Raw genomic sequence first — 27,442 nt, forward strand, 5'->3', positions numbered from 1 at the left:
GGAGAACTGTATGAGAGACTCTCTCTTACACCTTCTAGGAGCTCTGGAAAACTTTATCCTTCTAGGATGGACTGGGGTTAGGACCATAGTTAGGTAAATGCTATTGCTCTCAAGCAGGAATCTTGGAATATAAAGCCCAGGGGTAACTTGCTTTTGGACAATTGTGATGAAGGGAACAGCCATTCCAGGAATTCTAGAAACAGCAATTCCAGCTTTGCCCAAGGAAGAAATTAACTGTCTCCAGAATGCCCACTCTGGTTTAGCTAGTGTGGTGGATTGGCATTTACCAACAGCCAAAATCCCACCCAGCTGCTCGTTTACTTGGTGGGAGCAGAAAATAGGAGGAACAGGAATGAGAAAGCTCATGGGTCAGGACAAAGACAGGAGAATTGTTCGTCAATTACTCTTGCAGGCAAAAGAGACTTGACTTCAGGAAGATTAAACAAAACAAACAAACAAAAAAGAAACAAAGAAACAAAGAAACAAAACCACATACATTAAAACAGAACCTTTTCCATGTGAGGGCTTTTCCATACTCAGTCTCACTCCTTCATTCCAAACTCCTCTACCCGCCCCTTGAGCAGCACATAACAGAGGATGAGGGATGAGGGATTATGATGAGTCCGTTTGTGGTGCTCTTTCCACTTTTGTGGTGTTCCTTACCACTTTTCCTTTGCTGCAACATGGGCTCCTCCACAGGCTTCAGTCCTGTTAGAAAATTTTGCGCCAGCATGGGCTCTCCACCAGTGGCAGTTCCCTCAGAAATATCCATCTGCTATGGCATGGAGCCCTTTGTGGGCTGCAGGGAATATCTGCCCTAGTGTGACCCTCTCCACAGGCTGCCAGGAATATCTGTTCTGCCACAGAGAACTTCCTACTACTACTTTCTCTGACCTTGATGCTCCCTCTCTTGTTTCTCATGCTTTTTCTTCCCTCCTCTCCTTCTGTGGTGTCTTCATCTCCATTTCAAGTAAGTTTTCAGTGATATTTGGCTGTTGGGCTGTTGGCAACATCCTGCAGTGAGGCCTCTGTGGAGCTGGCTAGAGCTGTCTGTGTTTGATAGGGGGCAGAGGCCACCTCTAGCACATGCCAACCTGCTGTGGCTACTGAAACCTTCATCCAGCTAGTCTTGCCTAAGTGCACTGCGGAGTGGGTTTGAATAACATTTCTTATAGTGCTGTTCTGTTTACATTCAAGAAGTTCTGTCAACTGGTCAGAATCTGTTTTCAGGTAGAAAAGTTTAGGTAGGCCTGTGATAATTCTTGTCCACACTTGTGCATTCAGCCAATAAATTCACTTCTGAGAAAATCTACACTAAATCTAACAAATCTAGAAAATTTCAGTCTGTAATTCTGATAGTTTCAAAAGAGGTTTTCTGAATAGCACCTGCAAACACTGGATAACAGCACCTGCAAAGTATATGCACAACTCTTAAAAGAGTTTGATATTTACTTGCTCTCCTGATAACAAAAAGTCAGGGATGTGGAAGAATCACAATATTAATGAGTATTTAACAAATTAATTTTAAAGGCAAGATTACTGTGTCTGCAGCTATTATCTCATATTGACTTCAATAAAATAAATACTATTTTATATATATATGTACAGTATATATGTATACTATATGATTATATATGTATACTATATGATAAATAAAAATATTTAATGCTTTATAAAATATATAACACAGTCTAATAAATAGAGGATAAGATATAATAAAGATGTAATAAATATACATACACTATATTGGAGTGAGACAAAAAAAATCAAAATGACAATGATTTGCAGACATATATCACCCTTTGTTTATAAGACGTGTATGGAAGTTAACAAGATTTTCCTGAATGGATTAAAACCAAAAAGTATATTTCCTACTAGTATCATTCTAGCTAAACTGTTCTAGCTTGGAAATACCTAAACTGCTTTTGGGAGCTAGAAATGTATCTATGATATGAGTTAATGCATTGTGTCTTTATTCTATTTGCATTGTCATACACCCAGAATGACTCTCTCAGCCTTATCAGAGTAACTGGAGACTTACATTGGTCTGTGACCAAAATCTGGTCACATATCTCATTCTGTTACTGAGAGAGCACTCAAGAGCGTAACTGCTTCAAAACAACTATTTAATGAAAACAACACAGCAACCATTTATAGGTCTACTAGAAAGAGCTTGCCCTTTTCTTCCTCTGATGGACTTGGATGTTGTGCAGCAGTTGTATCACATTATTTCAGTGTATTAGTAGAACAACAACAACAAACAAAAAAAGCTATGATAATGAAAATGGCAGCAATTTGCAAGACATACTTTTATTTTAGAACAAAAAAATAACCCTAGCAGATGGGAGGAACACAAATAAGAATGTTTTCTCAAGATCTGTTCAGAATAAAATATTGTAGTTTGATGGCTTTTCTACTTACATTCAAAAACATGAATGATGGAGTGTAAAAGAAATAATGTGTTTAAGATACAAAAGCAGAGGCAGGTTTATAAGGCTGTTGCACCTGAGCCATAGCCAGAGAGGACTTTTGCTGCTTTCCCTCAGTATCTAAGGAGATTAAGCATGTACCTTCAGAAGTACTTGTCACATTTTTCACTCTAGCAGAACTATAATCTGCAAGGCTGGTTTGTGGCATTTTATGCAATTCCTATATATTTCTAAATGACAGTGTCTCTGCACTTAAATTAAAAGACATTTTACATGGTAATATTTGTGGACAGTGAAGTGCATAAGTTATTTTCCATACCATATTTTTATGGGAAGTACATCTAAGGGTTTAAAGCAGAATTTGATTAATTGGTTTTCACTTTTAATTTGCCAGAAGCTTATTTTATTTTAAACACACATTCTAAAATACACATTCTTTGTTATATATGCAGATATGCAGATATTTGTTTTTTTGGTTTTTGTTTGTTTGTTTGTTTTTATCTCATGATAAAAACAGCTATAAACAGCTGTTAGTACTGTTCATTAAAATGATACTCTGCCTTATAGTAAAGGATGTAATTTGTTAACACAATATTTTTACCAAAAAAGCATATCAAGCCCTTTATATAACTTACCCATTCTTTTAACCACAGACAATATATCAGCATGTATTTTTAAATGTTGTTGATAGTACTGTTCTATTGTAAATGTTTGACTAAAACTTTTAAGTTAAAATCAGATTCAGACCAGAAGATTTGTTCAATTTTGACAGTCTTAAATTTCACTGATTTAAGTGGGCTATGAATGCTGGGCACCAGTGGCAATCCAGGAATATCTGAAAGTGTTTTCCAGTTCTAACCAACATTTTGACAGTACAATAAAACCATATATCAACCATTTTTGGGAGAAAAAAATATATATGTATTTTCTTTGAAGCTGAAAAATAATATGCATTTTCACTCTTTACCTTTTTATGTTATGGACAGACATTTTAAACATGTATTCTTGTATCTTAAAATGATTATTCGAAGTGATGCACTCACCTTTTTTATACCAGGTAGAAAAAATGGTATAAGAGCTCCCTCTATTGGTTTTACTTAATATCAGTTTAGGAAAACCCAAAATAAATATCAGCTTGTCAGTGCTTCGTAAACATAATCAATTGAACAACTTCATCAAATTTTAAAAATGAGAATTTTATAGAAATAAAATTATGAATTTTGCCAGTGGACGAAGTATATAAAATATGACAATGCTATAGATTTATTTATTTCAGTTGTATTTACAAAAGAAAAAAATCATTGCAATTTTAACAGCCTGATAAACTACTGGTGTGTAAACAAACAAATCAGCATTTTCTGTTTGTAACTACTTTTAGTAATTGTAGATATCAGAGCTCTCAAACTGCAGAAGTGTGGCTCACATAGTAATCTGAATTTCTCAACAAATGAGTAGCATTCACATCTTCAAATAAGGATTTCTATTCTATGGCACCCTTGTGATATTTTATTGAAGTGATAACTACATAAATTCTTAGTAAAGGAAGGGCAGGACATTAGAAAATATTTAATATACAGCTATAAGCATAATTTAGGAGAGGAGAAAAAAATAAGGAAATTAGAGACAGTTTTTCTTGGACATCATGAAGTGTTTTTAGGTCACATAATTAATCCTATAAATCTCGTGAAGGTAAATGTAGTTGTTAGTAGTAGTAAGTTAACAGGTTTTCTTTCAAACAGAGTTTTTATTATTAAAAAGAAAACTGTATATACATATATATATATATAATATTTTAAGGGTGAAGGAGCCCATTCTCTTAGTTCCATTTGAAAGTCAGAGCCTACAGTTCTCTTGTGAAAAACACGCTAGAGTGAAGCTTGATACAGTTATTAAACAATATACCAGCTTGTATGGGCCTACAAACAATACCCTACATGCAAAATGCTTCCTTAAGTACATTTACGCATCTCACCATTTCTTAAGCACATGTACATTTATCTCACCGTTTCCCCTTCCTCAGGTGTGGGAAAATGTGCATCTTGCAGCTTCACTGATAAGTCAATAGGCTTTCCCTGGGCAGTAGAATTCCAGCAAAATCTATCTTTGGTTTCTCCCTGTGTGGATCGTCCATGGCATTCATCCAGTGGAGGGCAGCAGCGCTCCTTTCTCAGTGGAAGTAGTGCCAAGAAGCCATCACATTCGTATTCAAATCCCGCAAATGTTAGCAATACCTGTTTTTCTTACTTAAGTGCATAAAGAGAAGCAAATTTCTGTTCCATAACGGATGCAGGCAGTGAACACAATTCCTATTCAGAGTCTTGCAGCAGCTGTGCTCAAATGACAGTGATGATGTGCTCCGATGTGTTCAGATGCCAGGAACTGGTTATTGATTCATGGGCAGGTGATTGGTGCTGTGCTAACTCTTGTATGGCCAGCAGCACTTCATGGTATTAACCAGCTCCATTGACAACACAATTTATCACAGGAGTTATATGACATCATATTATTTGAGATTTTGTTTCAATATATAAGTGGTCTTCATCAAGAAATCAGCCAGACTGGCTGAGGTAGCTGGTGTTTGGGGTAATAATACATGAATCACAGAATCACAGAATTTCTAGGTTGGAAGAGACCTCAAGATCATTGAGTCCAACCTCTGACCTAACACTAACAGTCCCCACTAAACCATATCCCTAAGCTCTACATCTAAATGTCTTTTAAAGACTTCCAGGGATGGTGACTCCACCACCTCCCTGGGCAGCCTGTTCCAATGCCTCACAACCCTTTCGGTAAAGAATTTCTTCCTAACATCCAACCTAAACCTCCCCTGGTGCAACTTAAGCCCATTCCCCCTCGTCCTGTCACCAGGCATGTGGGAGAACAGACCAACCCCCACCTCGCTACAGCCTCCTTTAAGGTATCTGTAGAAAGCGATAAGGTCACCCCTGAGCCTCCTTTTCTCCAGGCTGAATAATCCCAGCTCCCTCATCCGCTTCTCATAGGACTTGTTCTCCATGAACTTGTCTATGTAACTAAACACAGTTTGGTAATATAGTTACTTCATAATTAATCTATAATTAGCATTCTGAAAGTTATGTCTGTACCAGTCCCCTGTTCAACATTTCTGGTGACTTAACACAGGACATATAAGCATACAAATCTATTGAGAGAAGTGAATTTGCTGATACTTTGAAAACACATTTTAAGTTCACAACAGAGAATTTACATCAAGGATTATAAAATAAATCTTTGTAGGCATTAGCATTTAAATGTGTGGCTTTCAGAGATGAAAATGAGGCTTATATGCATGCATAGGAGAAAATTGTTAATTAATGGAATGATTGTGGTCATTATTGCTGTTAAAGACTGATTAACCAGTTTGAGACTGTTAGGGAGAGTAGTGGCCTGGAAATAATTCTCATTGTATAAACTCTGGATAATTAAGAATATTTTCCTTGGATGTCAGTGCTGTTACTCTGAATTTGCAAATGAGAGAAGAATTTTGCCAACAGTCTAATTACAGATGTTCCATGTTCCTGAAAAAAAAAATAATAATAATTAAAAAAAGGGGGGGGTCAGACAATGTATATATCAAAGATGTTTCCTCTAGTTCATATTTTGTGCTATTCAGAAACCTGAGTTTACAACAAAAGTCTATTAGACTTACACAGAAAAAAAAAAAAAAGTCAATTAAAATACCTATTACTGTGTTTCCCAATTACTGTTATAGCTCATCTGTGAAAAGAAAGCCATTGATAAATTAAAATTGGCTTATGTGCCAATCTTCTTGTATATAATTGCTGGTTTCTTAGTTTGCATAATTAAAAATTCTATCAGCAAGTAAAAAAAAGTGGACCATTTTTGCTTCTCAGAAAATGAATAGCTGTACATGTATGAGAAACTTACTCTTTTCTCATAACTATGGGCAAACCCTCAATCTTTTTCCCAGTGAGACGGGAAAGGAAAAAATACCTTCAAAATCATAAATAAAGCTCCCTTAATGATGATGATTCCTAAAAAATCTAAGGATTTCTAACATTTGAAACAACACAGAAAAAGACAGGATGACAACCCAGTTTTATCTAAATCTTCTACACGGAAATTATTATTGTCTCATGAAAAATTTTCCATAGTGGTAGTCTTAGGGTTAAAGAATTTCTTCTGTTTTCAGAAGAAATAGGTAGATTTAGCTGAGTAGATCTGTAGATCTGTGTCTCCCTGTGAGAAAGTGCTCTCATTACTGAGCAGAAGGAGGTCATTGTTGCCATCTGTGGTGTCTTTATTTAGTGCAGGTTCCACTGTGCACAAAGAACAGTTATGGGCCAATGCCCTGCATGTGGAATGTGCAAATAAATGTCCCATTTGTCCATTAATAGTTGTGTAACTGTTCATCATCAGGACAGAGGAAATCCTGCTTAGAAAGAAAAGTCTAGACTTTTGAGAAGCTCAATCAGGCTCTTGAACATTCTCGTGTGCATATTGGGACACAAGGATTTAGGAATTAGAGGAAAAGAGCAGTAACTCTTAAGAGCTGAATTTTGGAACTGTGTGTTGAATGTGACAAGTGTGACGAACTACAGTCTTTTTGCAAACCTTATCTAGATAAGAATAGCTCAAAGGAAATTACTGCATTCCAATAAATCTAGATGATGGAAAAAAAAAAAAAAAAAAAAGTTGTATCCCCATCAAACCTGTCTAATGCAGTAATTTCATGGTGCTGAACTGGGAAACAACATTCAATGCACATCTAAGAATATAAGTGACACTAAAATGTATAAAAAACATCTTGTGTAAGCAAAATGTAGGACAAATCAGTATAGCAAAAGCCTCCAAAAGGCCACTTACTATCTAAATGTGTATTTTATGGTTTGTACATTTAGTTATCAGAGAAATAAAAACAGGTGTATATATAACCCAAAGTTCAGAAATTTAAAATACTAGTCCAGAGAAAGAAAACATGGTGTGCTCTACTTTTGCAGTATTTGGCTATTTGCTTGTTCATGCTGTATGTGGGTAGATGAATTCTGTAAGGTTAGATTTAGTCCTGGGACTGTCTCTTCAAACATCAGAATCCTATTCTTCTCTAGGATTTATCCAAACCTGTAGCAACTCTTGCAGAAAATGCTGAAATTATTGGGAGTACTTCGTGCAAAATGGAGGGCTAGACAGTATTCTCGAATATGTTAGTGTGGTTCAAAAATAACAGCCTTCTTCAGAAGAATTATTCCTGATTTATACTAAAACAAATTACATTTAAATCTGTGGTATATGTGTTTTATCTTCTTTGGTTAATACAAATAGGATTACATTAAAAACTGTTTTACCATCTGCCAGTTTGAAAAGAAACGCTGTTAAACATATTGTGGTTGTTTATGCAGAGAGAAAAGTCCAATTCTAATCAGCTAAGTGATCACTGATCATACAGGTGCAATTCTTATAGGAGACGTGTTGCTTAAAATGAAAAAGACAGCAAACAAAACTGCAGAGATTGTTAAGATTTAAATCTTATTAAATCAGTACTAGATACTGTAGATTACTGCAAGATAAAAAGTACTACAAAATATTGTAAAATACGTAATAGAGCTTAAAAGTGTCTGAGGAGTCTTAAGTTAGGTACAGTTTTTAAGATTTTTGTTATCTCAGAGTAATTATTTGTGCATTTAAGTTTGTTTTATTGCTGTGTTTTCTAAGCATAATTATCAGTTTGAGAATTGCATTCTTTATTCTTTTAAAATACTGCTTATGCAGACACTGAAAATATCCTTTGAAAACAATATGAGATTTGAAAAAGGATCCATTTTCAGTATATGTTTTTATAAGCAATGAAGGACTTGACTCTGAATAAACCTAATAATAATAATAATAATAATAATAATAACGTCTGTCAGGTACTTAATATTTCAGGAAAACTAATCAGGGACTTAAAACTATCAAATGTTTTCAGGGCTTGAGTCACTGAGAAGAGTAAGAAATACTATAGCAAGCATCAGAAAAAGTATCTTTAAGGTGGAATCCCTTCTTGTTCTGCCCTAACAGCAGTTCTGTAGTAACAATAAGCTGCAGAAAATACCATGTCATGTATTGTACAGTTTTCGACAAAGGCAGACTTCAGTTTAAAAGTAGAAAATTAGATGTGTCTGAAAAGAAAAGCACATATTATAGCCTAGCCGAAGAAAATAAATCTCCTGGGATGAGCAGCTTTATCATTATGTGTATGGTCCCAAAGCAACACAGATCACAACTGCAATTTACAATTATCATCTCCTGCCTTTTTTATGAGTTCTACTTTGTAATTGATCAAAGCAGGTGGGACCAGTCTTCCTTTGTCCCTTTTTACTAAGTCCAACACGCTTTCTTTACAATCCTGTCTTTTACAGCCTTCTCTTTTTTTTTTTTTTTTTTCTATTTTGGCTGCATTTTTTTGCTTGCTTAAGTGTTCTTAGAGCAGCTTATCACTACTGTGATTCTTAACCGTTTTCATTGGTGTGTACAAACATCAGCAGTCTTCCTTGATTGTTCTTCCTTGTTTTTTCTTTCCTTTTAGGAAGGTTCTAGTAAGTTCTGTGAAACTTTCGTAGTTCCATTTGATTTCTGATGTTGCTTGGAGGAACAGGAACCATTGAGAACCTTGAAAAGCCACACAGTTTCTCCTTCATTGGAGCTAGATAATGGCAAGTCCATGCGTCAAATATTCCTTTGACGTTGTTCCCTTCTGCCCACAGAGCCATGTACACAGAAATATAACAAGGCTTATCTTACAGTGGCCTCATCTATTTTCTTACCCCAGAATATGTCTGAGCATTTTCTTCCTTGGTGTCACTAAAATACATGGCAGAAGGTCATAGAATCATAGAATCATAGAATCATAGAATATCCTGAGTTGGAAGGGACCCTTAAGGATCATCAAGTCCAACTCTTGACACCGCACAGGTCTACCCAAAAGTTCAGACCATGCGACTAAGTGCACAGTCCAATCTCTTCTTAAATTCAGTCAGGCTCGGTGCAGTGACCACTTCCCTGGGGAGCCTGTTCCAGTGTGCAACCACTCTCTCTGTGAAGAATCCCCTCCTGATGTCAAGCCTAAACTACCCCTGCCTCAGCTTAACCCCATTCCCACGGGTCCTGTCGCTGGTGTTAATGGAGAAAAGGTCTCCTGCCTCTCGACACTCCCTTACGAGGAAGTTGTAGACTGCGATGAGGTCTCCCCTCAGCCTCCTCTTCTCCAGGCTGAACAGGCCCAGTGCCCTCAGCCGTTCCTCGTACGTCTTCCCCTCCAGGCCCATCACCATCTTCGTAGCCCTCCTCTGGACACTCTCCAACAGTTTCATGTCCTTTTTATACTGTGGTGCCCAGAACTGCACACAGTACTTGAGGTGAGGCCGCACCAGCGCAGAGTAGAGCGAGACAATCACCTCCCTTGACCTTCTAGCGATGCCGTGCTTGATGCACCCCAGGACACGGTTGGCCCTCCTGGCTGCCAGGTACATCCTTTCTAGGCAACATATGGTCTACTTTGTCAGAAATTACTGTGAATCTCAAATACAAGAATTAACATGTTTTATTATGCAATATTCATTTGAACTGGACTACAGCAAACATGTATCTGCACAAACTGATAGGATTTTCCTTAAAACACAGTATCTAAGCATTTCTGACAAAAGAGCTGCACTTCGCATTTTGACTGGATTGAGGTACAAGTAATGACCTCTAAATTTTGGTCAGAAAGAACCTATTTTACTAGTTTAAAAATGTATTGTCTGCTATGTGTCTTAAAGTCTTTGGCCTAGATTGGTATTAAGAAATCATTTGAGCATAGCAGCCCAGTCTAGCATTGCTGCAAATAATTTATTGGTTAAGTTGCTTTGGTTCCCATGAGGAAATCTGCAAGTCTAATTTTATTTCATATTCAGGAGGGTCTTTTGAAGTATCAGTTTAACCACAGGAAATTCAATCACTGTAAAGAATGCTAGCAATCGTTGTATTGTGAAAGCTTCGTTTATATTATTCATGGGCTAGAAATCTGAAAACGTGCTGAGAAAATGTTTTTCATTTCTTGGTAGTAGTATTCAGAAATGACAATTAGGTTCAGGTTTACTAGAAAAGCAAGTTTCTGAAATGTCAGAAAATCCAGTCTGAGGGGTTGTTTTACCTTTTAACAGGACTATATAGCAAATCAATAGCAAGAAGATCTGAAACTGAAAAGGCCCAAATCCTGACTCTTTGATCTTACCAGTTACTTCCCTATTGAAAACACCTTTGGAAAGGGTGCTGAAAACCTAATTCTTAGATAGATCACTTCTTCTGTACTCACAGAAACAGAAGAGTTTTAAAAAGTTGTATGTTTATGCCCATGCAGAATCCTCAGCCCACAAAAGTGGCTGAATCTGAGTAAATTATTTTCTTAGTGTCTGAAGCAACTAATTGGACATGTAGGATTACTCTTGATTTCAATTTTTGTTTTCAAAATTGTTATTACTGAGACACGCTGCAGAGATAGTTTTTTTGAAAAAGATCTCTAAGCTTCCATTAGCCTCAGAGTTGTATCACATGATTAATATTTTAAACACTGGGGAAAAAAGGAAATTCAGGCAGAAGATATAGAACCTAAAGACTACAACTGATTAGTTTCCAATTAGAGTGTTTCCAAAGAAGGGTGAATTATGCCTCATCCAGCATTTGTAACCTGAACTGTGACTGTGAAAGTGGCCCTGCAATCTCCTTATGCAGCTGCATCAGGACCAAAGGTAGCTGAAACAGAATGGCAAATGAATCCTTCAATCTACCAGAAAATGTTTCTTTAAAGCTTCTAAAGAGATGAAGAGAGCTCAGTCACTTATTTATGCCTTTACACAGGGGAATAAAAGGACCATGTAATCTTAGCAAAGACAAGCCAAGTTCAGCTGTTTTAAGTCCAGAGCTTTATCGAGCTAAAGAATTCACAAAATCACAGAATGACTTGATTTGGAAAGGGATCTTTAAGATCCTCTAGTTTCAATTCACCTCCCATTCACAGGGATGCCTTCCAGTAGATCAGGTTGCTCAAAAATCATTTTTAAATACAGTTTAGTAAAAACAGCTTTTCTATAATATATTTAGTAGTTTATGAAGTAGATTATTATGCAGTTGCTTGCAACAGTAGGAAACAGATTTGATGACTATCAGGTCCTTCCAGTCCCACTCCTAACTACTTTTCTTCTTTTTTGTTGCAGCCCGGAAGATGGTGAAATTCATCCTGAAATCTGTAGACTATACATCCAGTTGCAGTGTTGCTTAGAAATGTACACAACAGAAATGCTTAAGTCCATATGTCTGTTAGGATCACTGCAGTTTCATCGGAAAGGTATTGAATTGCACAAATATACAGATGTTGATTTAAACAAAAGAACAGTCTTTGGGGGAATGCTTGGGTGTTCATGAAAGACAAAGTACCAAAGGGTAAAAGGAACTATAGCACTGAGTCTTTTTAGTTACTGAAGAAAGCTGTATTTCCATTTCATTATCATAATTCTTACAGAAGCATGTCGTGTCAGGCGTGTGTTATGTCAGGCATATGTCACTAATGTCTGTAGTTTTGAAGTCTGATTTTGTTTTTTTGTAAGACTGGTCCCAAAAAAAAAAAAAAAAAAAAAAAAACACAACGAAAATATTACTGCCAATAAATCGGTGGAGCAAAACTACGTTAGTCATTAAAATAACAACAGCAGAATTAAATATTTTGAAAAAATTTAGTTTATGCATATCATGAAATTTTGTTTCAGGTCAGGTTTCAACATTTATATGTGTTTACTTTCTTATGATCTTTGTCAGAGTTATAGCCAGGATACCCTAAGTACGTGTTTTAATTCATAGAAGAATTTTTCTAGCCAGACCATAACTCCGGTCATGCTCAGTACCTAGAGGACACCTGTAGGACCTTAACTAAAATAGAAGATGACAAGGACCTTGACCTGTAACACATGCTGCCTAACAATTCAAAATAACTACTACTCAAACTAAAGCTCTTTTTAGTGTTTCCTTCACAACATAAGTTTGTTATATTCTTTTGTGGTTTTTTTTTACCATAGAAGGAGTTTTGTTCCCAAGAGTTAACTTTGAGAAAACTACTAATGTGTCCCTAAGTAAAATACATTTTAAACAGCCCTTTGAGAGCAGTGGTGTCTCCGTACCTTGTGTGTACTGTTAAGGCTTGACTGGTCAAAGACTGTACAGAGTTAAGGCTCATCAATTGAACTAGACAAAACAAAGTTTGTCCAGAAATATCTTGACAGAAGGAAGCAAGTTATACATCTCCAAAATTCTTGTGTATCCTGAATGAACCATTTTTGAGCTTGTCTAATCAAGCCACTGTGCTTGCCATTTACTTTACATGAACTCAAGTGCTCCAAAGTCTCAGAGGTTTCAGAGCATTCACCGATCCTACTCAGATAAAGAAAGCGTGAGAGTACCCTGAGGGCTACAGTGGAAAAGAAGTTCACCCCACATTTCATACTAACGAGTAAGTCTCTCAAGTATTTTGGATGACTAAAATGTCATCTCCCACGTGGGCTTCCTAGGAATTGTGTAAGGTGATATCTGACAGAGCTGATTCTGGTGCTGTGTTTCCAGCAACGTTATGTCAGTGTGTCAGCTACTTTAGCCACACTGTCCTTTTGGACTGAACCTGCCACAGTTCTGTCAAAGAAATCCTGATTCTCAGTGGTGTATGTTTTGCCTTTTCTAATGGTTAGCCCACCTGTAAGAAGCTGCTGATGAACTAAAGGAATAAATAGTATAACTTGAAGAACTCCCTAAAATAAGCAGAACAATTCTGATCACACTGATAACTGTATTGGTATGAAAAAAAAAAAAAAAAGTCTAGTAAAGAAACAGCTAAATCAACAGAAGCTGATTACTGCATAATTACCTTGTTGAGGTATTTCTTGGGTAAAATATTTAATGGCAAGTGTTTGGTTGAGCAGTATGATGGTGATAGCACTAAACCGATCCATTACTGTATCCAGCAATGCCATCTGATAGAAAAACATGGATAAATATTAAGAGCATTTTATAATTAAAAAGCTGTCCACCTTTATAAAAATAGATACCAGATTTAGAACTGGAACCTGCCCAGCGGGGTATGTTTGTACACAAAGGAGATATCCTTCATTAAGTGAAAACGTGCCTCTCTAGTAATTTCATGTTTCATTAGCCATCTGTTGGCTGAAATGTAGAAATGCAGGTAACTTACTGAAAAGGTTACACAGTAACCTCTTTATTTGCTGATGGGATACATGGATTGGAACTATATCTGTGATAACAGTAACTACTTTTTTCCCTGGTAATATCTCAGACAAAGTTCTTGTTTTGTAGTAAACCTTATGCATTGCTGTCATGCTGAAAAAAATCTGTAATGCTTTTTCTATATCTAGCTGTAGGGTACAGCTAATGCCACTGGTACTTTTTATTATGAAAATAAGAATTAGAGGTTTATAACTGCAGAATAGAACTTCTTAGTGATTTTCTCAAGTCAAAAAGAGATTTATAAAATTTAAAGTGGCAGAATTAACAGAGCTATCATCTACCAGCTGCTAAAATGAATCTTTTTTTTTTTTTTTTTTTTTTTTTTTTTAAGACAGAATGTACTATAATATTTCCTAGCATTGGTTACAGTTGTCAAAGTACTTTATGTACCTACAGAAATTATGTAGCCTGGAGTGACCCCAGTAACCCAGATGAGTCTGTGTCCCCTTTATATCTGGATGGTATCTACATGATTAACCTAAACTAAACTTATATTACATGTCTGAAGTTGGATAAGATGAATTACATTATCACAGTATGAGCCAACTCATTTCCTATCTGTCAGTACTTTTGCTGTGTGCAATACGCATCGGTTCCTCATCTCACCATACAGAAAGTCATGGTAGCTATTCTGCCATTGCTAAAGAAAATTATTTTTATCTTGCATCAACGCAGAGATAACAACAGTAACTTAGCTCAAAATTTCTGTGACATTCATAGAGAAAAATGTGAATAGGCCAAAATTGTATTATTACAAGGATTTTAATACATTGAATTGTGGAACATAGCTAATACAATGCTGCTTTAATATACGAAATACCTGGATATTTACAATGCCTATAAGTCTTGCAAAGGCATCATGCAACAAAGGAAATTCCAGTTACATGTTGATTACTTTTGCACTGCGGTGGTGGTCAAACATTGAAACAAGCTCCCAAAGAGGATGTGAAATCTCTGTTCTTGGAGATACTCATAACTCAGAGGGACAAGACCCGTTTGAGGCCTTGCAAGAGGCCTTCTGTGACAGAAGTTGGCCCTGGTTTCAGCAGAGAGTAAGGCCAGATAGCCTTGCAGACAATTTTGTTCTGTGATTCTACATGTACCAAAACATATTATTTCCCAGAGAACAGAATAAACCATTTCTTTAATTTCTTTACTTCTGGAGAATGGTACTGCAGTGTAGGCAATGTGCGTAAATTTATCTCTAGAAATTAAAGAGACAATAATTTCACCACTGTAAAATATATTGTCATATTGCTAGTATATAGCTTTTACTTTTTTGTCTGTTCAGTTTTTCACCAGTTTTTCACCATCTGACAAATGATGCTAAACAAAATAAATTGTTTCTCTTGCCCATAAAGAAGACTACCCTTAGACACTGAATATTTCCAAAATATGTTATCTTTGATAAATTCATGTCTGCATCTGATTTCTTGCCATATCTTGAAGCTTATTTTTGAAGGTAATTTTTTTCCATTTGTCTGTATTTTTTTCTGTTTTTTAGTCCTCTTAACTGTTGGATAAGTGGTTTGTTGGGCAGCTAAACTCCACCACAATTGCTGCCTCACTCCCCTTCCTCAGAAGAAGAGGAAAGTATGCTTGGGAAAAAAAAAAAAAAAAAAAAAAAAAAAAAAGCCAACAGGTTGAGATAAGGATACTTTAAGTAAAGGAAAAGAAAAGAGGGAAAAAACAAGCACAGGCTATGCAGAGGCACAAAGAGAGGAGAAAAAAATCTCTACATCCCATCAATGATCAACACTCAGCCACACCCTGAGAAGCAGGGCCTCAATATGAGTAGCAGCTGTTTAGGTGGACAGAGATCTTCATAACAAGAGCCACCCATCTCCTTCCCCTTCCCCACCTTTTAGTGCTGAGTGTGACACCACATGGTATGGAATATCCCATTGGCTGATTTACATCAGCTGCTCTGGCTGTGTCTCCTCCTCACCTCTTGCCCACTCCTGGTCTGCTGGCTCTGAGGGGTTTGGAGGGAGCCATGGTGCTGTGCCAGCATTGCTCAGCAGTAGACAAAACATTGGTGTGATACCAAGGCTGTTTTAGCTACAAGTATAGAGCACACCACTGTATGGGCTGATGCAGGGAAAGTTAATTCCATCCCAGCCAAACACAGTACAGGTTTTTAAATCTCCTATAAGCTTTCACCAGTTTATATTCTTATTTTGGAGCCACCAAAGATTAAAGAAGAATAACATACAGACTGTTCTCACCAACCTGCAGTTAATAAATAATAATATGAGAACCGGTATCCTGACCTGGTATCTTGAGCAGACATTATCAAATAAACTATAGAACAGATAAAGCTAAAGCAGTAAGCTGATGCTCTTTTCCCAAGAGGAACACAGCCAATGATCCCTACTGGGAAACAGATGCTCTTTTATGAAACACCAAGCTGTAGTTCAAAGGGCTGAGCTCTGGGTATTTTCATTCTCTGTCTCAGCACTGATCTTCTCATCTCCCCTTATCTTTCTGTTCTACTGAACAAGCATTCCTACATGTACTGCATATTATATATCAAGCCTCCTGTACAGAAATTTCTTGCATATTTACAGTACTTCAGATTAACTTACTACTGTCGTACAACCTCTGCTAGAAAAGTCAGACAGTCTGTAATTATTTATTTTTTTTGAGATGTAAGAGTCACAGTGGGGCCAAAAGCCATAAATATTTCCAGCTGTGTTATGCAGTAAGTAAACTGAGGTAAGTGGTCTCTGATAAATTTCGTTCTAAGATACATACACCATAAAAGTGCAGTGTTGAAAATACATTTTGATTGCAGAGTTCAATATTCAGAAGGTTTGCAAATGGCAAAATGAAACGTGCACTAGTACCCTTAATTCAATCTTTTTGTATGTATTATGTGTATGTATTATGTCTTTGTTTATCTGTTCATGCACTTTATTATTCCCACTTTTCACAATCCTAGAGGTCCTAGCTAACTAATACACCTGTTAATATTATGCCAATATTTATGTGGGCATTCATCCGTCTTGCATCCTAATTGTTCAGTGTCATATATTATATTTATTGCACATAATTCTGTTCTAAAGGCATTCTGTTCTTCCGACCTTTCTTGGTAACTTATACCCTGATGTGTCTTCAGTACCTTGAATAGTGAGGTAGTAGCAATTTTCCCCATTGTAACTTAGGAACAGAGAGTTTAAACTGAAGGGTGCCAATTTAGAATTTGAGATTGCAGCATACTTTTTGTGATGTTGTGTATATGTTTAGAGTAATTTCTGAGTAGCTTCAGTTGCAGCTGCAAGAAAGGAGTCTTTGGCTTCAGCAAGCAGGTGCTTAAAAGTATTTTGTCAATAACTATTTTGAGGACCTGGGCTTAAGCAACTCAGATAGCAACTCATGAAAACTCTGGTTCAGAGGAAGGTATATAAGTTCAGTTTTCAGTGCAGCATTGTGTCTTCCTGCAGTCCCTAACACCATGGCTTTAAGGATCTTGCTGTCCTTTTTTGTCAGAACAGGATGACTATGGCAAACATTTACTGGTGATGATGACAAAAATGGCAGATGACAGCTCGTGTTCCATCTCTTCAAGGAAATCTGAAACTTCTCACTGTATTTGTTTACCCAAGCATATTACCCAAGCAAATATGCTTGGGTAAACAAATTTTCTTCTAATTTTCTTCTGCATTATTATCACACTCTGGCAGGACTTCTCTGGATAAAATCATCTTTCTCAGACTTTGTCAAGCAAAAGATGAGTTCTCTTACCTGGGGCCTGGAGCTTCTATTCCAGCCCTGGTTTTGCTTTAATTTGTCCAACTATACCTTCTGAATTGTATAGCTTTGAGCCTTAGGAAGGCTCAAACACAGGTCTTAAACCTGGTAATACTTTAAAAATCATGAATTATAGTTTCATGGAAAGCAAGATATTCTAAGTTAGTTTCAATACCTTTCTGAAATGTTTACAAAATTTGGCTCCAATTTCTTTACGTGCTGCATGTCTCTTTTGTTGACATTGCATGTTGCCAACATTGACTACTTTATTGTTTTTTCAAACAAAACCTGTCTTAGTTCTTGGATATCAGAGGAAATAGTTGACATATTTTCTGTGTATGGAGGCTGCTGGATATGATGATCCTTTTTCTCAACTAATAGTGAGATTCTCAAGATCCTACACTAAGAAAACCCAGAATTACCTCACAGTTTTAAGTGTGTTGGTGTATTTAGTCACAAATATTTCAGGCTTAAAGGTTTGCATTGATACCTCATAAAGGAATTCATTGCATTTGACTGTGTAAAAATAACAGATAAAAGATCTTTGCTTATTCATAGATATACACAATAATAATACATTCCTTTCATTGTAAGGAACTGTAAAATATTACTATAATCACTGAATCATTAGAGTATGTCACTGTAGAAGTATATGTTACTAAAGCTTAATGCCAGTACATGTTTACCTAGAAACCATTAACTTCTTAGGATCATTTACAAATATAATTGGCTTGTTTGGGTATGTAATTACATATATTAGAAAATGTTCTAAGAAATTAAAAACTGCAGATTGCAAGCGTGCTGCTACCTAGTTATGCAGTATTGGATCAGGGTCCTAATTTTTCTGGTTATGGGACTAAGCTTATACAACAAATTAAAGGCATGATGGGACAAAAATTTTGAAGGTTAAAATGAACTTAGGGTGTTTTCCAGAGTTCAAAATATGCTATAAAATAATTAAAGGTACCATGTCGAAGAAGCATGATGTTTGAAAATGGTAGCCATTTATATTTACTAAATAATTCACTGCTCATGTGTTGTAGTTTAGCCCTAGCAGGCAGCTAAGTGCCACACAGCCAATCTCTCACTCTTACCAGGTGGGATGAAGGACAGAATCAGAAAGGTGAAAGTACAAGAATTCATGGATTGACACAGAGACGTCTTACTAAGTAAAGCAAAAACCGTGTGCACAAGCAAAACAAAACAACAAATTCCTTCATTACTTCCCATGGGCCTGCAGGTGTTCAGACACTCCCAGGAAAACAAAGCTCAGGGTAACAGTTTCTTGGGAAGACAAACACCATCCCTCCAAATGTGTCCCCCTTTCTCTTTCTTTACCCTGGCTGTTACTACTGAGAATGACACCACATTGTATGGGACATCCCTTTGGCCACGCTGGGCCAGCTGTCCTAGCTGTGTCCCCTCCCAGCTCCTGGTGCACCCCTAGCCCCCTCGCTGGCAGGGCAGCACAAGGTATTGAAACGTCCTGGACTTTGTGTAAGCAGTGCTCTGCAAAAAATAAAACATTGGTGTGTTATCACCATTGAATTCATCAAAAATCCCAAACACAGCATGGTGTGAACCTCTACAAAGAAAATTAACTCTGTCCTAGCTGCAACCATGATATAATCTGGTTGTACAAATATTTTATTCTTATGGTTCAGAATCAAGTGAACCTAGTATAGCATTTGTAGCTTGTTGAAACACTAATGTACAACCATGGAGAGATAATTCCTGCTGTCAGATAGGATACACCCTTGTATGACATGGTCTCAACGTCATATCTTGTCTTTTTCCAAAAATGTTTATACATTAATGATTTCTCAGAATCATGTATTTCTCAAAATATGTTAGTGCTTGTAACTTACATATTATTCATTCTTACCACAAGTCTTTTTGGAAGCCCTTAAGAAAAAGAAACAGTCCTATTGCTGCAACTGAGTGGTATAATCAAGGGCAACTGAGGGCAGAAGGATATCAACACTAGGATGCCTGAGTGGTAGCTACCTGAAGAAATTCTATAAATATTTAGATAAGACAGGGAGGAATTGAACACAATGGGAAAATTATGGTTACATGCTATGGACAGAATATACTACACTTTTGTGATGTAAATTTGGACTCTTTATTTCTTCCACTGTTGGTACATCAGAATGATAATAAATCACACATAACCATGTATTATGTACCATACCAGAAATTCATAGGATAACTGGTGTCTTTCCAGCATGAATTTTGTAATAGAAACATACGTTTCTTTAAAATAACATCTAAAAGTATGTGATAGATTATGTTACAGATTACAAAAAGAAACCCTCAGTTTAGTGAAAGGATTTTTGTTTTATTTGGCTTTGTTTAAATTACATGCCATTTAGAAAAACAAAGGATTGCTCAACAATCTCAGCATTCTGTTTGAAGACTGACAGATAGGTCAGACTTAGGGATCAGATGTGAGAAAAGAGAAGTACAAGTGTGGACAAACAAGCACTTAGAGCCCAGAGAATCACCTGTTCCCATGTGGACACTGTGAAGAGGCCAAAATGAACAGAAAAATAAATAAATAAATAAATAAATAAATAAATAAAAAACAGACGTGGAAGGAGGAACAAAACATATTTTCCTCCACAGACTTTCTATTCTTGATATTAATATTTACAATGAGCCAATCTCTTGAGTTCTGCAGTTCCAAGCGTAGGTCAAGATTGAAATACATCAAGCTCATAGCTGTATTTGCAGCAACACATTTCCTTTTTACTTTCTATGCGAGTCTTTCCTATTCACCATTTTATGTTCTCTTTTTCATTTATTTTATGAGTGATATAGTGCTTTTATTCTTTATTGCCAAATAAGAAGTCTGATACAAATGCTGCCTTCTTTTTCAGATGTGTTCTCTTTGATTTCTTTCAAAGATCTTTCTCATTCATCTGCAGTGAAATCTAACTAGCTTTGAGGGACCTATCATATATATATAAGCATGCATTATGCAAGTTTCTCTGGGACACAGGTGGTGATAAGTGGAAGGCACATAGGGTAGCATGACAGAATCAAATACAGAGGCCACCATGGAAGTGGTAAGGAGCACAACAGGTGAGGGACATAAAGCACAGTGATCACAGGTGGCGCATGTATCCTTACTGGAAGGATCATTTTCTATCTTATTACTCCTCATTCAAGTTGGAGCTTCAGCATTATTCAATTCATTTAATTTAATTTCGTGCCAAAGGTGAATCTCCTCTTCTTAAATAAAAAGATCTGCTGAATTAGAGGCTAGGAGACAAAGAATACATTGAGTTTTGTATTAAAATATCACCGACAGTAAAAAGAGCCTCTGTCTAGTCAACTGGCACAAACAGCTACTGTGTGTCGACACCTCTGAAAACATTGTATGCATGATCAAACTCCCACTGAAATTAATTAAAGTCTTTCCACTGAGTAAATAGAAAGTAAAATTTAGGTTTCATATCTATTTTTAAGAATTGGTAATATAATGTAATACAAAGGACATCTTTACCCACAGTAGAAGGGTGAGAAGATTAAAGAGCTTTTATTTCCCTACAGTGTGTACCATGTAGTATGAATGTTAAGCTTGAGTCATATACATTATTCAGGCAAAGCCTTTATTATTAGCTGACTCTTTAACTGTTTTCAAGTGATTGAGCAGATGCTCTGAAATTCAAGGAAAGCTTCATGAATTGCTCACAATACAACGGAATTACTGGTAAAGAGCTCTTTTCAATTGAAAGGAAATCTGTGCCATTCATTCTGCTAAATCTGCAAGAGCCTTCCTTTATGCTAACAAAAAGAACATTAGTCTCAGTAAGTCTGTTCTTGAGTTAGGAAAAAAAGAATCTTTACCATTTCTTCATCTGGGGGCAGTATTGTTTCGATTAAAACACCTTTAAAGTCCCTGATCAATGCATCTATAGACAGGGTTGTTCTTGACAGCATGTCACTAAAGTTTGGGTCAGAGTTCCAGCACAACACTTCAAAATAATAGCAGAATGAACTAATATCAGTTGCAGTAATAACACCTTGTGATAAATTAGATAGTTTCTGTGGAGTAACCCCCTTTTACAGAGAAGTGGTGAATTATTTGTAAGAGTATTTTGTGTTTCAGGCTCCTTGTATTGAGAAAAGTAATGAATAGTGGAGCTTACACAAATGAACAATTCAGATTGCACAATATGTACCCTAACGTAACAGCATAATCTGCAGTTAACAACTAAAAATAATCTGAAAGTTACATTGTTGTGGTTTAACCCAGAGGGCATCTAGCCACTACACAGCCGTTCGCTCACTCCCCTACAGTGTGATAGAGGAGAGAACAGATCAAAGGTAGAATTCATGAGCTGAGATGAAAGCAGTTTAATAAGACAGAAAAGGAAGGGATGATGAGATGATGATGATGATAATAATAGTAATAATGCATACATACGTACATACAAAATACGATGCACAATGCAATTGCTCACCACATGCTGACTAATGCCCAGCCAGTCCCTGAGCATTTCCCCCATCAACACCCTATTTCTCATATAAAAAATATATATATATCCTGTAATAGGGATTGTTCAGCATGACACTATGTGGTGGTATGGGATATCCCTCCGGCCATCCTGTGCCAGCTGTCCTGGCTGTGTCCCCTCCCAACTCCTGGTGCACCCCCACCCTCCTCAGTCAAAGGGCAGCACGAGGAGCTGAAATGTCCTGGGCTCTGTGCAAGCACAGCTCTACAACAGCTAAAACATCGGAGTTTTATCAACACTGTTTTCATCAAAAATTCAAAACATGGCACCATACCATCTGCCACGAAGAAAATTATCTCAGCTGAAACCAGGACATACATCTACAAAGCGATGCACAGTAAAATGTATAATCTGACAAGTAGACTTAGGCTGCTGTTCCACAAGTAGTTGAGTCAGTTTGTTGCCACCAGAAAGGCTTTGATCCCTTGGTTTCTATCTCCCCCCTTACCTTGCCTTCACTTCTTCCTGCCTTTTGCTGCTTCTAGCCACATGATCAACCTCCTTCTGTCACATGCCTGGAACATGCTGGGTTCTTTACTGACCTGATTTAAATCACTACAACATCAGAAAACTGTTCATTGCTTATTTTTCCATTTGTTGGGGTAATCTTCTACTATTTGATGGGTTGAAGTGTCCACAGATGATCTGAAACAGAGGAAGCTAGCTAGCAGTGGATGCCACAGAAAGCAGCAGAGAAGGGATGGACACAGGACATATTTTTTTTATATATATGAGAAATAATTATGTCATCTCTAGGAATCACAGTTAGATGACTTTTTTGGGGGTGAGAGGAAGAAGCAGGGAGAAGTGTTTCCTACTGATTTTAAAGGACAATGAAAACATTAACAAAATATTTTCCATGTTATAAGTAATATCTATTTTGCCATTCAGACAAATAGCTGAGAATTATTTCTTTTTTCAATGAAGGAATAATTTACCAGAATACAACAATTTAGATAACCTTCCCAAAGAGAGATTTTTAAGGTCCAGGAATTTCTGTTTTTTTATAAAGGGTTTACAAGAATTCTTATTTGTGATGTGGAGAATTAATATGGAATGGTCTGTAATCTTAGTCTCTAATGGCCAAAAAAAAAAAAAAAAAAAACTTAAGAACCACTACTATGTTCTCATTCTTGTTACTGTTCTTTGTCAGACCTTAAAAGCAGTTATTCAGGTTTGTCCATATGTGAAAATTTTCCAAGTTGCAAACATTGTTAGATGAAAAAACATTTACTATTCAACTTCTCAGTACCACTGTTTTAAACTCTGATTATTTTTTTTCTAGCTTAAGAACACTTCATTTGTTTCTTTCTGAAAGTGATTATATCATTTTGTGAGATAACTAAGAGAGGAAAAAATTTTAGTTTCTCAGTAATGTGTTTGGAATGAACTCCAATTTGAAATTTGTTATTTAAATGATGCTTGCAAGTAGAATTTGTCCAATCTTATAGTTGTATAGTTGTACAAGTCTGTGCTTGATGATACAGTGGGTGGGTACCAAACTGGCTGTCCATGTGAGGTTTGCAAAAATACCAACAAATTCCCACAATACCTAACTCTCTTGCATGCTCTTGCATAGTCCACATCCTATATTCCATTCTGTCTCTGACAAATGCCCTGGCAGATCTGTCATGAAGCCCCCACTCAGTTCCAACTACATTTTATTTTCATATAGTAAGCATGAATTAGGCAAGTATAAGCATGGAAATTCAGAACATACAGCATATTGGACTGTGAATAGCAGCAGCTATGTATAGTTATTAACATCATCAAGTATGAAACTGCACCTTTTTGTCTTTTGCTTTCCCTTAGTACTGCAGTAATACTAAGAGACATGGATTACAGTGTTATTTAATGTGAGAATTTTTGAAGTTGCTTTTAAAATGTATGCTCTAGTTCTCTATTTATTTTGTTCTGTTTTGTCCTCTGGTCCTTATTTTATGTTACAGCTGCTGGAATTTAACTTAAAATCTTTGCGATATTTATTAAGTAAAATTTGAAGCACCACACATGCCAGCATAATATTTATTATTGTGCAGTTTAGCAGGAGTAAAATACAGCAGCAACATGATTAACAGATTGGTGTGGCCTGCTCTGTCTCCGAGTGTTTCTTACTCAGAATCTGGATTCACAAATCTCTCTCATTTATGCTGTGCAAGATCAAAACCAAAACATCAATGACATAATCTGAGTGTACATTTTAATTTATTAATAACAACATTACATATTTTTTTAAATATTTTAAAGGAAAAGATCCTTGTGCCCCACCCAAGATCATGGATACTAAAGTGGAAGAGAGCTCTGAAGTACCTATCTTGGAAGACACATCATCATCACCAACAGATATTCAACATTTATGGCAGGTTTCCACAGATATTGAAAACACTGAAAGGTATGTGTAGCATTTTATTCTTAAGTAAAACTAATTTCTGTCTAGGGTTTATTTAGTCTTTCCCAATTAGGCAGCCATTGTTGCTACCATAAAAGATGTTAGTAAATTAAATAGCTGTTAATATTTTTGTTATATGTAACATATCTGAGAGCAGATCCAAAAAGAAAGGCAGACAGAAGTGACATTTTTAATTTGGCTAATTAACAGAGGGTAATTGTCTAAAAGAAAGGGTGGGAAACTATGGTGCTCACGGAGCAGGATCTCTAAAAGGGAGAGCTTCCATCTCATCTTAAATGGCTTCAGATTTTGTATCTAAAATCTGCTGGCCTGCAGTTCTTTATTCATCAAAAGAACAGAATGTACATGTAGTCCACATAGTTGCTTCTGCGTAGAGTTATGAATGTGGAAGCCTTAGGAGGGGAAGGAGAAACCATCCACAAGTGGACTTCTGTTACCCTCTTAGCTGCAGTTGGAAGACAAAACTGAGACCCTTTACTAAGGAGTAATCCTGATCACCAACATTTCTTTGTAAAAATATCTTTTTGATGATTTTGTATTACAAGCAGCTGCTGGGATTGTAATGGTTACCCTGTTTACTTGTATAAAATATCTGTTCTATTGAGTAAATTTGTAAATGTAACTGAGCAATGAGAAAGACAGAAGTAAGAAAGAAATGCTGCTTCATTTCTAAAAACCATGTTATATGTAGATGAATGAGGCAAGACCACATTACTTTTAAATCCTGAAAGCCTTAAGAGATTTTGAGCCTGCACACAAATTTGCTGGTCTGCTATCTATCTGTAAAACAGGAACCTTTTTACAACGTCTGGCCTCTCTCAAAATGTATCTTTATGTAACTTGCTTTGTGAGATGGTATTTTGTTAGTATATTTTCCATCTACTGCAAATGTCACACCAAAGGCCTCCTAAGAGGAGTGAAACAACCCTGTTTCTAAAATTTTCATTTAATGGCCAGGGAGTTTTAGTAACACAGATTGCCTATATGTATGATAATTGCCTTTTAAACAATGAAACACATTCGTGGCACAAGCTATAAAATTCTGATACAGTTAATATTAGTGTTTGTGCTAATTGTAAGGCATATTGTGCATTTTGCCACATGGGATCACATTGTGCCCACCAGTTCATTTAATATTGAATACTCGAGAGCCAAAATGGGTCATAAATTTGGACTGGAAGCTACAAGTTGAAATCAGTCGGGCTTTGAAGTGCACCCATATTAAATCTACTACCTTTTATTTTGGTATGCACTTTCTGATACATGTATTTCAACCATATGCTTGCCCAATACTTTTCTGTATTATTTAGCTTAGTTTATTGCCTCATTATTTCAGCATACAAAGCTATGCTGTGAGCAATTCACCATTTAAAGTCTTCAACTGCTGTTCTATTGTATCTCTTCCAACTTTTGTTTCTACAGAGATATGAGAGAAATGAAAAATCTTTTAAGCAAACTCAGGGAGACTATGCCTTTACCACTGAAAAATCAAGGTAGGTTTAACATTTTCTTCATGTAAGGCAAATTAAAATAATTAAAGGTTTTACCTTCCATTAGACCTGGAAAAAAAAATCTATTTTGTTCTTGCTCTTTTTTTTTTTTTTTTAATAGAAGTTACAGAAAGAAAAATCTTGGTGTAATCCCTTCCCTACTGATTCAGTAGAGACAGAATTTAATATGTGAACTTTGTCCTCTTGAGTTTTACTTGAGAACATAACCCTTCAAAGTACATTATTCTGGAAGTTTATAGGTATCTGCTATCTGTAGATAAAATAATAGACTTTTCCTGGTGAGATGGAGGTAACTGATTCCCTGTCTCAGGAGGCTTTCTTTTTCAAATGTAATGAAGGAATAAATTGCACAGACTATGATAGGGATCATGCTGAGTGATAGGGTTTACCTCTGCAAGATCTGGAGCTTCTGTATCATGACTCAGTGATAAGACACTGACCCTATACAGAAGGGATACTTGCCTGGAGACTGCTGATAGCTTGCTTTTCCCAGTAGTCAGGTATGAGGCGTCCTATAGCACACTGGGAGTAAGAGGATTTCCATCTTATGCATGTATTTAGCAAACATGCCTCCATTTTGTGGCATAACAGTCAAATATTTGGTACCTATAGGGACTGTCTTCATGTGAAGAACAATAAAAAGATAATGATTTCCTTTTTTGTTTGTTTGTTTGTTTTTTGTTTCTTTTTGATAATGAGTATTTCTTAAATGCTGTGTAGTCTAGCAGCTGATGAAGTACACCTAAGGTGTCCTAGAACTTGTCTCAAGTAACTAAGCAGTCTAACATTCATAATAATGTGTAAAAAGATAAAGGTAGAATGGATGATTTCATCATACAAGTTTATGTCAGGGATAGCTTGATAGAAAACTATTCGGAAGAGAAGGGGAATTGCTTAGCACAAGAACAACATGGACCCATTAGAAAGTCCAGAGGAGTGCTACAAAGATGATCAGAGGGGTGGAGTACATCTCCTGTGAAGCTTGGGTTTTTCAGACTGGAGAACAAAAGACTCCAGGGAGACCTTACAGCATCCTTCCAAGTACCTAAAGGGGGCCTACAGGAAAGCTGGGGAGGGACTCTTTTTCAGAATCACAGTACTGCAAGGGTTGGAAGGGACCTCAAGATATCATTGGGTCCAACCCCCCAACAAAGCAGGTTCCCTAGAGCAGGTAAAAGGGAGTGCAGTGATAGGACAAGGGGCTTTAAACTAGAAGAGTGTAGGTTTAGATTAGGTATAAGGAAGAAATTCTTTGCTATGAGGATGGTGAGGCTGTGGAAGATGTGGATGCATCATCCATGAAAGTTTTTTTGGCCAGGTTGGATGGGGCTTTGAGCAGGCTGGTCTAGTGTGAGGTGTCCCTGCCCATGGCAGGGGGATTGGAACGGAATGATCTTTAAGGTTCTTTCCTACCTAAGCCATTCTGTGATTCTGTTATTCTAAGATTATAATGCATGATATTGATGTGCTATTGTAAAGACTGGGAAATAGCCATAAAGTCTGTGCCTAGCCTAGAAGAAAGCATGGTAGAAA

At 36.6% G+C, this 27,442-nt stretch overlaps 1 protein-coding gene across 2 annotated transcripts in view; it reads left to right on the forward strand.

Moving 5' to 3' along the window:
• RGS7BP (regulator of G protein signaling 7 binding protein) overlaps positions 1-27,442 on the forward strand; it is a 46,112-nt gene that overhangs the window by 16,350 nt on the left and 2,320 nt on the right. Inside the window, exons 3-5 of one of the 2 annotated variants that reach the window (XM_038169965.2) lie at positions 11,639-11,769; positions 24,236-24,380; positions 25,823-25,895. In XM_038169965.2, coding sequence (XP_038025893.1) covers positions 11,639-11,769; positions 24,236-24,380; positions 25,823-25,895 — 349 coding nt within the window. Of the gene's footprint in view, positions 1-11,638; positions 11,770-24,235; positions 24,381-25,820; positions 25,896-27,442 lie in introns of those variants that run through there. The other variant, XM_038169964.2, reaches the window with a different exon arrangement.

The sequence above is a fragment of the Anas platyrhynchos genome, chromosome Z (genome assembly GCF_047663525.1).
Source record: "Anas platyrhynchos isolate ZD024472 breed Pekin duck chromosome Z, IASCAAS_PekinDuck_T2T, whole genome shotgun sequence".
Classification (NCBI taxonomy): domain Eukaryota; kingdom Metazoa; phylum Chordata; class Aves; order Anseriformes; family Anatidae; genus Anas; species Anas platyrhynchos.